The sequence below is a fragment of the Zingiber officinale genome, chromosome 8B (assembly GCF_018446385.1).
Source record: "Zingiber officinale cultivar Zhangliang chromosome 8B, Zo_v1.1, whole genome shotgun sequence".
NCBI classification, from domain to species: domain Eukaryota; kingdom Viridiplantae; phylum Streptophyta; class Magnoliopsida; order Zingiberales; family Zingiberaceae; genus Zingiber; species Zingiber officinale.
The window spans coordinates 47,248,775-47,261,309 of record NC_056001.1 but is presented as its reverse complement, the minus strand read 5'-3'; the positions used below and the strand labels follow the sequence as shown (position 1 = coordinate 47,261,309).

General features: G+C 38.1%; 1 protein-coding gene across 1 annotated transcript; it reads left to right on the top strand.

Annotated features, from left to right (window-relative positions):
• Positions 1-11,065: 11,065 nt before the first annotated feature.
• On the top strand, positions 11,066-12,212 carry LOC122016712 (probable glutathione S-transferase GSTF1). Its single transcript, XM_042574099.1, has 3 exons — positions 11,066-11,258; positions 11,333-11,381; positions 11,587-12,212. The coding sequence occupies exons 1-3, from the start codon at positions 11,109-11,111 to the stop codon at positions 12,039-12,041; spliced, it is 654 nt and encodes a 217-aa protein (XP_042430033.1). The 5' UTR covers positions 11,066-11,108; the 3' UTR covers positions 12,042-12,212.
• Positions 12,213-12,535: the final 323 nt, after the last annotated feature.

Below are 12,535 nucleotides of genomic sequence, written 5' to 3'. Positions count from 1 at the left end.
GTCGTGATTAGTTGGCTTGTAAGAGATATAATAACTTTTGAAGAAGACTTCAAAGGGATATTCTCCGACAAGTTCTGGTAAGTTGCTATAATATTGTTAGAAGTTGTCTACTAAGTATATCTCGACCAGTCTATATGACCGACCATATTTATATATGTCTTTGTATTAATATGCTCTGTTGTGCATCAAATACTATAAAAATCTATTCAGAGACGAATATGGTGCCCACAGTATGCTAAAAATACATTTAAGGAGTCATATGATCAATTGTGTATTAAAGCAACATTTAAGAGATGATATGATATCAGGTAATCTTAAATCCGACCAACCTTTACTCGACCGTCGTTCATGTTAAGCCTCCAAAGGATCGGTGCCTTTAAGCCCGGCCGACCATTCCCTGCCTGAGCGTATATTGCAAGCTTTATGAGTCTGAGTGTCTTTGAGCCTAGCCAGCCTTTGCCTGGTTAGGTGGACACAGAAAAACTTATGTTCGATCGGCTTTTACTCGATTGATTGTATATTAAGAACTTTACGAGGCTAAGGATGCTAAGCTCGGCTTGCCTTTGCCCGGTCAATCATATACAGAAAGCCTTATGTTTGGCCAACTTTTACCCTGCCGACCATATATTAAGAGTTTTATGAGGCTAAGGGCTCTAAGCCCTGCCAGCCTTTGCCCGACCGGGCGTACACAGAAAGCCTTAAGTGTTGGAAACCCAAGGTTGTTTTGGTATAATCAACAAGTTAAATAAGGTCATGTGTGTTTCTAACCTTGTGTCTAAGTGTGCAGGAGCTTATGAGCACTGGTAGTCGAGCGGAAGACGCAGCTAGAGAGAAAGATGGCACGCGGTATGTCCAAGGGACGAGGCGCTGCGGAAGAGTACACCGACGGATGAGAAGGAAGCGTGTGGTGGTTCCGAGGGACGAGAAGCCGGAGCGGAAGACTGCTCGAGGAGAAAGAGACTCAGCTAGCGAGAAGGTCGGCACGGGGTGCGACTGAGGGACGAAGACTGCGGATGAGTACGCTGGCAGACGAGAAGGAACCACGCGGCGATTCCGAGGGACGAGAAGCCGGAGCGGAAGTCTGCTCGAGAAGACTGGAAGTTGGGTTCGGGTGAGCCCTATTCCGGATGGCAGAGATCAACCAAGTGAGCGAAAGACTTGATCTTAGGCGAACGGAGCCGGAGCAGAAGACCCGGGCTGAAAAAAGTCAACGAGGTTGACTTTCCCACCCGGGGCGCCCAGAACGTACCGGGGCATCCGGAAGTCGATATTTGACCAGATCGAGATTTGACTCGATCTAAACGTTGGGGATAAAGTTTTATCCTCCCCAGGGCGCCCGGAACCCTTCGGGGCGCCCCGACCAAAGTTATAAATATATCTTTGGTCCAGAAGCATTTCAATGAACTCAAGAATTGTAATTCCAACGCTTGTGTGCTTTAAGTTTAGAGTTGAGCTTCTTTCTTTAATTAGACTTGTTAAAATATCTATACATCTTAATATAAAAAATATTTATTCGTGATGATTTATATTTGAGGTATAATCAAATATAATTGTAAAGTATTTTAATATTTTATTTTTAATTATAATATATATTTTTTATTTATAATCCTAATATATTTATTAACTCATCTGGTATATTATTACTAAGATAATTATTAAGAATTTCATCATTTTGAATACGTTAAGATGGTATTGCATTACAGGATCAAATTATTCTATAATCATTCCAATTAAATCTAAAAAAATCATTATTATTTTCTCATTTGTACCACTAAATATCAAATTATCTTTATAATATTTTTAACTATAATAATAATTATTATTAATGCATTCCTCTTTTCCCTTATTTATGTTTTTTTATAAATTTGGATCAATAATTCTATTTTAAAGTAATGTCATTTCAATACCAAACCAAATAGTCATATTTATAATATGTTCATGATTTATTTAATGGGGTTTTTAGTTTGACACTAAGATTTTTTTTTTCTAATTCCAACCTCTTTCTTTTATCAATTGAATTGTAATTAATTTTTGACTAAATAATTTATAATAAAAATTTTAAAAAATATCTAATTCTTTTGAATATACTAATCATCTCCTATTATATATTTCTTCATAATTTTCGAATGTAATGATCTGTATACACATTTCTAGAATTTTCATCATTTGAAAAGTATAAATTGATTTCTCTATTTTGTCCTTTTTTTTAAACTAATAAATCTATCAAATTTATTTATATTTTTTCATTATACTCAATCATATATATTTTAATCATAGTTTCATTACTTCTATCAATATGGTCTATTAATTCATTTTCTTCTAATTACTATTATATTTTTCATTAATATTTGATGAATTAATTTTATGAATATTAGTTCTTGATTTTTTTTTGTCTTAATGAAATATTATTTTTAGAAAAACTTTAATTATTTTTTCATTTAAATTTCGAATTGATTTTTCTAACTTTTGATTTTTAGTATTAATAATAAAATTATTGTTGGAGCAATCCTAATGATTTGCGCGATCATGTGTTTTGATGTTTGGGTAAAGAGTTTAAGTTAGGTTCATCTTTGTATTTGATATGTGTATATGAGTGTGCAGGTTTGCAGGATATACGTATGACTCGGCTTGATGGCTTCGGGTCTGATGAAGGATGGAGCATTCAAGGGACCGTGGATAAGGCAGCAAGGATGAGGGCCGAGGGAAGCGACTTCGAGACATACACGAAAGATGACATTGGGGACGAGCCGCGGGCTTGGATACATCCGAGGGACGAGAGCCAAAGGAAGTAGGCTTGAAGGCTAGAGGTCAAGGCTGCAATGAAGGGTCAAGTGAGTTGTGAGGGTACGAGTGCATAAGAGATTGTACTCAGGGTAAAATCCTAGTTTTAGGGTTTATTATAGCAGTACTATAGCAGTTACTATAGTAGTCGACTAGTATTTTCATTAGTCGACTGGTGTAGTCAACCGAGCAGTTGGCTGGGAGCAAACATAATGCTTCTGTTCGCTCGACCAGTGTGGAGCAGTCAACTGGTACTTTTACTAATCGACTGATATCGAGCTGTTGGGATGTAACGGTCGAATATCCACAGAAGGCAGTCGACTGATGATTTTGGTAGTTGACTGGTAGGCGGGGTTTTCCAACCCGCGGGCTATATAACTAAGGCTTGGGAGCTTGGTTATAGTTGACGAAATTAGACTTGGTTAAAGTCTAATTAGTAGTCTACCAGTGCTCAAGGTTTTCCGTGTGTCCAAGAGGTCTTGGTGAGTTTGTGGCGAGGTTTCTCCACCCACAAGGAGGTTTGAGCTAGCCGGAGTTTCCGGGGAGTCATCCATTGACGGATCAGGATCGGCCACCTTACGAATAGCCGTGGAGTAGGAGCTTTATCTCCGAACCACGTTACATTGACGTGTTAGCGGTTTGCTTACTCTTTCTTGTCTTTAGCTTTCATATTTGTATTTGTATAGTTTGTATTTCCACTACGTAAACTAACTAGTGTAGGAATCTATCGATTTGGGGGTGCCGTCTATCCAACCCCCCCTTCTAGCTGGTCACCGATCCCCTACAAGTGGTATCAGAGCCGAGGTCGCATTTCACCAGACTAATCGCCGAGAAGAGCAAATACAAGAAGATGGCTGACTTAATTAAACCTCCGAAGTTTGAAGGTGGAGGCTTATGAGATATCACCTATTGGATGATGAAGATGGAGGTCTTCTTCGACACGGATTGGGATTCCATGATGGTGATCAAGGAACCGTTCAAAGTCCTGAAAGACAAGAAAGGGAAGAAGCTCCGACCACGACATTGGACGGAAGAGCAAACCACACGGTCAAAGGCAAATGATAAGGTAATATCAATTTTGGTAGATATTTTACCCTAACGTGTTAAGTGATGTAGGTGAATACAAGAATGCCCATGAATTGTGAAGCAAATTGAAGAAAGTTCTAGGGAAAGAACTCATGCCTACACAAGAAGGAAGAAAATCCGAAGAAAAGGAAGATGTGGCTCAAGTAGAGGAGGAGCAACCGGAAGTCGATTCATGCTCAACTTCCGAGGAGGAGAAGGATGAAGAGAGGTCATCCACAAGTGTGGATGAGGAAGATGAGGTAGCATCTACATCCTCAAAGGTTGAAGAAGAATCCAAGACAAGTGAAGAAGAGGTCTTGGAGGTCAACTTAGTGATCATCTCCACCGAAGTCAAGTCAAAGGACCATATAATATGCTTCGGGTGCAATGAGAAGGGACACTACAAGAGTAGATATCCATTGGATAAGAAAGAGGTAAATCCTAAACTCATTCAAGTTAATTTAAACACTAACAAGGGTTGTAGGAATGAAGAAGCCCAAAGAAGGAGAATGCGCATCGTATGCTTCACATGTGGGGAGAAGGGACACTACTACACAAAATACCCCAAAAAGAGAGAGATCAAGATGTTAGAGTGTATACTAAAAGCCTAGCTTTTGGTATAAACATTTATCTAGAAATAAGAATCACATTGGTCAAATGTTTACATTTATGATAAATGTAGTTGTTCAATTAATTTATATTGTAGATAACATGGTGTGTGGTGTCACACACAGAGGATCATGTTATCAGTACCTTATAAATTATAAACAGTAGCTCACGACCATAATGGAAAGAAACAAATCATTGGAAGGTCGTAGTGTAATTAGGTATTAGTTTATCTTAACTATATAATTACACTAGTACACTTAGAGTGTATTGAGTAGGACCATTAGAGGTCATTTCTTTTATACTGACTTTATAAAGAAACAAAGACCTCAGTTATTATGGAAGTGTGTGCTCTTAATCCTAATATAATAACAAGCACATATATTTTATATTTATTTCTTTAATTTATCAATGGGTGAGATTTAGTTCGATGAATCAATAAGCCCGATAAGTTGGGAAATGATATCACTTATAGTGTGTGTTGTTGATTATAGAAGGAAACTGTGTCCTAGTGATCTAGGTTGAGAATGTCCCCAAGAGGAGCTCATAAGGATTGTCATGTTAAACCCTGCAGGTGGACTTAGTCCGACATGACGATGAAGTTGAGTGGTACTACTCTTGGAGCTAGATATTAATTAAGTGAGTTGTCAGTAACTTACTTAATCAGTGGACATTTGTTATCTTAAACACAGGGAGATTAACACACTCATAATAAGAAGGAGCCCAAAATGTAATTTGGGATTAGTGCGGTAGTTCAATAATAGTTCTTTAGTGGAATGAATTATTATTGATGAAATTAAGTTGTGTTCGGGGCGAACACGGGATGCTTAATTTCATCGGGAGACCAAAACCAATTCCTCCTCTCGGTCCCTATCGTAGCCTCTAGTATATAGAGATTTATACCCACCGCATACCCACCTTCTTACCCATCCAATGGGGCCGGCCAAGCTAGCTTGGAACCCAAGCTAGGGCCGGCCAAGACCAAGAGGATGGGCCATGTAGGTGGCCGGCCAAAGCATGGGTCCCAAGCTTAGGTGGCCGGCCACTAGAATATTAAAAAGGATTTTTTATTAAAATTATTTCTTATGTGGATATCATGATTTTAAAAGAGAGTTTAAAAATTAAAAATTTCCTTTTATAGCTTTCTACAAAAGATTAAGAGAAGAGATTAATCTCTTTCCTTATTTGTAGTTTAAAAGGATGGTTTTAATTTTTGGTAAAAACTTTCCTTATTTGAAAATCATCTACATGTTTAAAAGAAAGTTTAAAATTTGAAATCTTTCCTTATTTGTTGATTAAAGGAGGATTTTAAATTTTAAGAAAAACTTTCCTTTTTAACCATGTTCATGATTTAAAAGAAAGTTTAAAAATTAAATATTCTCTTTTATAAGTTTCTACAAGAGATTAAGAAAAGATTTGATATCTTTCCTTATTTGTAGATTAAAAGAGATTTTAATTTTTAGAGATAACTTTCTTTTTATCCACATGTTTAAAAGAAAGATTTTAATTTATAAAATTTTCTTTTTATTAACCAATCATGAAGGGATTAAAATTATTGGAGAAATTTTTTATAAAATTTCCGGAAGCAAATAAGGAAGTTTTAATTTGTGTTTAAAATTTTTATTTGCTTGGAGAATAGGTGTGGCCGGCCATTATAATTGTGAGAATAAAAATTATTTTTAATTAAATAAATTTTTCCTTTTCATGGCAAAAGAATTAAGGAAGTTTTTATTAAAATTTCCTTATTTGCCAAAACCAAGGATTATAAAAGAGGAGGTAGAGGAGCCTTCAAGAGGTGAACTTCTATTCTTTTTCTTTCCTCTCCTCTTTGGTTTTGGTGGCCGGCCCTATTTCTCTCCTCTCCTCTTGTTGGCCGAAACATATCTCTTGGTGGAGCTTTTGTTAGTGGCCGGATCAAGGAAGGAGAAGAAGGAGAGAAAGCAAGCCTTGTTTCTAGCATCCCTTGGAGCATGGTGGTGGTGGCCGAACCTCTTCATCCTAGAAGATGTTTTGATGGCCGAAACTTGCAAGGAAGAAGAAGGTGATTGGTTGTTTCTCATCTCGGAAGATCGTTGCCCACACAACGTCCGAGGTTAGAAGAGGAATACGGTAAAAGATCAAGAGGTCTTTCTAGAATGTATAACTAGTAGTTTTTCCTTTTCCGCATCATACTAGTTATTTATGGAAATAATACCAAATACAAGAGGCTTACGATTCTAGTATTTCGAATATGTTTTTCGAAGTTGTGTTCTTTTGTTTTATTTTTCCTTGTGATTTGATTGTTCTTTTTGGTTAACCTAAAGTTATTTTAGGAAATTAAATATTAGATTTCTATAAAAGCTTTTGTCTAGTCGGTGGTGGTTGCTCCCATATCCAAGAAGGTCATGTGCCTCGCCACGTCAGTACTGGGAACCAATTATGGAAATTAATATTTAATGGAATTAATAACTTAAGGTGATTTGGGTCGAACGTGTTAAGTTTCGCAGGAGATCCAAGTCAAAACCTAAACGAACAAATAGATTAAGTTTTGGATCAAACGTGTTAAGTTCCGCAGGTGATCCAAAATTTAATTTAAAAGAACACATGGTAGCTAGGAAAAGGTTCAGACCTTTATACAAATTTTTTGTACAGTGGAACCTCTAGGTTTTCCAAGTAGCAACCAACACAAGAAGCTAGCTCAATTGAAGAAATTGGAGAAAGAGAAGAAGAGGAGCTCGAGTAAAGGGGGAGCTTCAAGGGTAAGAGAGGTATACTCTAATTTGAATCGTAATTCAAATTCAAATTAAAATTAAAATTAAAATTAAAATTCTTATGTTTCTATGCATGCTAGGAGAAATGATTTTGATTATCATTGTATGCCCATGCAAAATTTTGGATTTAAATATCATGATAGGAATAGGGTAATTGTAGATTATAACCCTAGGAGAATCACTCATAATAAATCTAGAAATGATAGACCTAAGGAGAACCAAGGTATTAATCTCAAGAAGGGGAGACACATGCCTAGAAAGGGTAGGTCTAGGAATGTCTATCATGGACATGTTGACTCTAGGTTTAGGAACCTAGAAAGGGAAAATCAAGTTTTGAAGACAAAACTTGATAAGTTGGAGAAACCCCTAGAAAGATTCAATGTTGGATCTAAGGGTTTAGGTATGGTGTTGGGTAGCCAAAGACACAACAATGATAGATCGGGTTTGGGATATCAATCTAATATCTCCAAGGCTAAGGGAAAGTCGTTTGCTAGGGTTGCATATGACTATAGCAAGGAGAAGCCAATAAATGGCAAGGGAAAGTCATTTAATGGTAAGGTTAAATTAACCAAGGACAAGGTGCCCAAGGTTAAGAATGTTAGGTTTGTAGGCCAAGTGTCACCGGAGGTGCACCAATATGCCCTAGCTATTGTAGATGAGTCACCTAGGGAGGTGGCTAAGGTTAAGGGCTCTAGGGGGAGCTCTAAGAGTAAAGTTGAGACACATGGTCAATGGATCTCAGGTGGGTTGTACTTGGGAGTCTAGAGGAGCTATGGAATGTGCCAAGTGGTTTGGAGACGGACTTGAGTCTCAAACCTAGGGATTTAGCACACATGGGTTGTTGTTCATGCAAGAAAAATATGACATTGGGGTCATATTGTATGATAATTGGTTTTTGATGTATAGATGTCATATAAAACAATGCTAGGGATGCATTGTGGGTTAGTATGAGTAAATACATCAAGAGGAAGCTAAAACTAGGACTTTAAGTTAAGGTTCAATTGAACCATTTAGCTAGTTTTGAGTTTTGTGTCAATCTTGGGATTTGTGATAAATATATTTTTATATATATTTTTCCCAAGTAGACATTGATAAAATAAATCTCTCCATAAAATTTGGGAATTTTTGAAGGTCTGTGAAATTTCTGGTGCATTTTTGAAACTGATTAGAAAAGGTTGATTTTTACAGAAATAAGGTACCAGTCGACTGGTAACACTATTTTTGAGCACAGAATGGCTCTGTAAGCTCATTTTGACAAGGGCAGTCGACTGGTACTTCTGGCAGTCGACTGATACCAGTCTGAAATTATTTTCAATACTGGATTTTGACCGGGTCAGCTCATATATGTATATGAGATTCATGGGGAATAAATACACGAGTTTAGGATAAATTTGATGATCAAGTTTTCAACAATTGGGATATTGTTGGAGCTTTTTAATGTTAGACAAAGGGGGAGAAGTCAGGTTTAGTTGGGAAAACCTTAAGTGCCTTTGTGTAGGGGGAGCCTTGTGATAGGTTCTTAAATATGCCTGTGGTAAAATTCCTAGCTCAATGGGGAGCATAAGTATAGGGGAAGCCTTGGGATACGTTCCAATGCATGTTGCATTATTTTTCATTCGGCAGTATAAGTCCAAGTGTGTAGCCTTGGCAACGTAAGTTCATTCGACGGTGTTAGTCCAAGTGTATAGCATTGGCAACGTAAGTCCATTCGGCGGTGTAAGTCCAAGTGTCTATATCCTTGGCATCGTAAGTCTATTATTTTTAGCATGTTTATTTGCTATTTGTTTTCCCTAACTTAAACGTATTGTCAAATATCAAAAAGGGGGAGATTGTTGGAGCAATCCTAATGGTCCGTGCGACCATGTGTTTTGGTGTTTGGGCAAAGAGTTTAAGTTAGGTTCACCCTTATATTTGATATGTGTATATGAGTATGCAGGTTTGTAGGATACACATATGACTCAACTTGATGGCTTCGGGTCCGGTGAAGGATGGAGCATCCAAGGGACCGTGGACAAGGCAGTAATGACGAGGGTCGAGGGAAGCGACTTCGAGGCATATGCGAAGGATGACATTGGGGACGAGCCGCGGGCTTGGATGCATCTGAGGGACGAGAGCCAAAGGAAGTATGCTTGAAGGCTAGAGGTCAAGGCTACAATGAAGGGTCAAGTGAGTCGTGAAAGTACGAGTGCATGAGAGATTGTACTCAGGGTAAAATCCTAGTTTTAGGGTTTACTGCAGCAGTACTGTAGCAATTACTGTAATAGTAATGTAGCATTCGACTGATATTTTCATCAGTCGACTGGTGTAGTCGACTGAGCAGTCGACTGGAAGCGAACATAATGCTTATGTTCGCTTGACTAGTGTGAAGCAGTCGACTGGTACTTTTACCAGTCGACTGGCATATGTCGAGCCGTTGGGATGTAACGGTCGAATCTCCACAGAGGGCAGTCAACTGATGATTTTGGCAGTCGACTGGTAGGCGATATTTTCCAACCCGCGACCTATATAACCAAGGCTTGAGAGCTTGGTTATAGTTGACGAAATTAGATTTGGTTAAAATCTAATTAGTAGTCTACCAGTGCTCAAGGTTTCCCTTATGTCCAAGAGGTCTTGGTGAATTTGTGGCGAGGTTTCTCCACCCACAAGGAGGTTTGAGTTAGCTGGAGTTTTCGGGGAGTCATCCATCGACGGATCGGGATCGTCCATCTTACGGATAGCCGTGGAGTAGAAGCTTTATCTCCGAACCACGTTACATTGATGTGTTAGAGGTTTAATTTGCTTACTCTTTCTTGTCTTTAGCTTTCATATTTGTATTTGTATAGTTTGTATTTTCGCTGCGCAAACTAACTAGTGTAGGAAGCTATCGATTTGGGGGCACTTTCTATCCAACTCTCGTTCTAGCCGGTCACCGATCCCCTACAACTATCAAACGCACTTTTGTAAATTGAATCTAGTATTTATTTTCATATCTAGCCGACATTTTTATATTCAAATGCACTATCAAATGCTCCTCATAGCCTATCTCCATGTTACATGAAGAAAAATAAATCAAGGGATTAAATTATAACTAACCGCCCAATTGACTAAAGATGTGCGCAAATGTTATTGTAACGAATTTTCTTTTATAAAAAATTAATTTAATATTATACTTGATCTTAGCCAAAAAATTAAGAAAACTATGCTTTTTAAAATTATTGACCAAACTCTAGATCCTTAATTAATTAATGAGAAAATTTTCTAATAATTTACGGTATGATAAGTCTCAAACCATAGATCATTGATTGATTAATAAAAAAATTCTCAATAATTAATACATCTATAGAAATTATTAATACACGTTTATATTATTTTAGATGTGGATAGAAAAAAAATATATTAACTTAATTTCATTTCAAATTTTATCAAAATTAGTTAATAAAGAATTTAGATTTTAAATAAAATAGTTAGATAAATTTATCAACCTTTAATTAATTAATTAATTAGTTGGGCAGGTCATGAGGACCGTTTTATATGTGACAAAAGATGAGATCACTCACCCCCAATGCTCTCGTCGTACCCGACCTAAGGCCATCACGAGGGAGGTAAATCACAGCATCCTGAGTGAGCATGTGATAGATAAGATGACTTACAGGACTGGAAATTTATGCCTCGATTATCCTGAATTTCGACCCGAGGATCGTTTTATATGGATTACTGAATTGATGGTTATCCGTATTTAATTTGTCTATATAAATGAAGCTGCTAAGGGTAGGAAACAACCATGTTTCCTTTTTTTTTTTCTTTACAAATTTAAATAAAAAACTGGTACAACGTTTGTGGCTTTCTATAAATTGAACAAGATCCTTCACGAGACTTCCACCCAACCCGTAATTTTCTTGGAGTTTCAGTGTGAGAAAGAGCACAGAAATGGCTACGGTAAAGGTATTCATTCCGGCGTTCTCAACAGCGTCGATGCGCGTGATTCTGTGCCTTGAGGAGGTCGGGGCCGAATACGAGCGCGTCGACATCGACTTGTACGCCGGCGACCACAAGTCCCCTGCTCACCTCGCCAGAAACGTATGTATGCTATTTACGCATGCATATATCTCTTTTTATTGGATTGATTTCACTTTTGATTGTGTAATCTGCAGCCATTTGGTCTAGTGCCGGCTTTCCAAGACGGGGATCTCGTTCTTTTTGGTGAGTCCGTTCGATTCATCCTTAATCTTGAAATTTTCCAGCGCGATTTATGTTGAGTCGGTAAATCCGTGGGTAGTAGAGGCAGAGCAAGTATGGGCTCGTATTTTCAAAGATTGGGTTACAGTTGTAGAATTTTTTATGAAGATTTTCTAATCAAAAGAAGTTGACTTGGTTTTTGCGGACTAATTGGTCTCTCAAACCTTAGAATCGAGAGCGATCGGACGGTACGTGCTGCGCAAGTTCAAATCCTCCGACGTTGACCTGCTACACGGGAGTAGCTTGGAGGAGTCAGCCATGGTAGACGTGTGGTTGGAAGTGGAGGCTCAGCAGTACGACAAGGCCATCTTCCCCATCTTCTACCAGGCGTTGATTATCCCCCGCATCTTCGGTGGTACGACGGACGAGAAGGTGGTGGAGGAAAACTTGGTGAAGCTGGGGAAGGTGCTCGACGTTTACGAAGCCCGTCTGTCCCAGACCAAGTACCTCGCCGGAGACTTCTTCAGCTTCGCCGATCTCAGCCACTATCCCATCACCCACTTCGCTATCAAATTCCCCCAAGTGGCCCCTCTGTTCGAGGCGCGCCCCCATGTGAAGGCCTGGTGGGAGAGCTTGGAGTCGCGTCCGGCCGTCAAGAAAGTGGCCGCCAAACTCCCTCAGTGATCATGGCAGTCGCTTCTAGTCCTTACTTCCAATAATAATTACAATGCTCTGCAAACGCTTTCATGTGCGTGCCTTTGTGATCGACGCCTCGCCTCGCCTCGCCTCGCTTAGCGATTCCTGCTTTCTTTTCAGTTTGTGCTTGGTTCTTGACCGTGAAATTGATTTCTTGAATTGTTGTTCAAGTTTGTTTGGAGCATTTTATTGTGCACAAGTTTGAGACTTTTGCTTAAATTTAAGTGTCAAAGTTTATTATCTTTCATTCAATGTAAGGTTTGAGAAAGATTTAAAAATCTCAATAAAAAATCTTGAACTATTAAAATGTAAGGTTTGAGATTTATTCATCTTGAAAATTTAAATATATATATTTTTTTCTTTTGAAGATTGAGCTTATAATTAATGATAAAATAGTATTACATTATGATTTGTGATTTGGATTTGTAATATAATGAGATATATGATTTGTAACTTAGAGCATCTATATCAGTTTTTCTATA

Excerpts from the sequence above, each read along its gene's own strand:
- LOC122016712 (XM_042574099.1), top strand. The coding sequence starts at position 11,109 with ATGGCTACGGTAAAGGTATTCATTCCGGCGTTCTCAACAGCGTCGATG. Across the intron at positions 11,259-11,332 it reads CTGCTCACCTCGCCAGAAAC|CCATTTGGTCTAGTGCCGGC; the intron begins GTATGTATGCTA and ends TGTAATCTGCAG. Across the intron at positions 11,382-11,586 it reads CGGGGATCTCGTTCTTTTTG|AATCGAGAGCGATCGGACGG; the intron begins GTGAGTCCGTTC and ends CTCAAACCTTAG.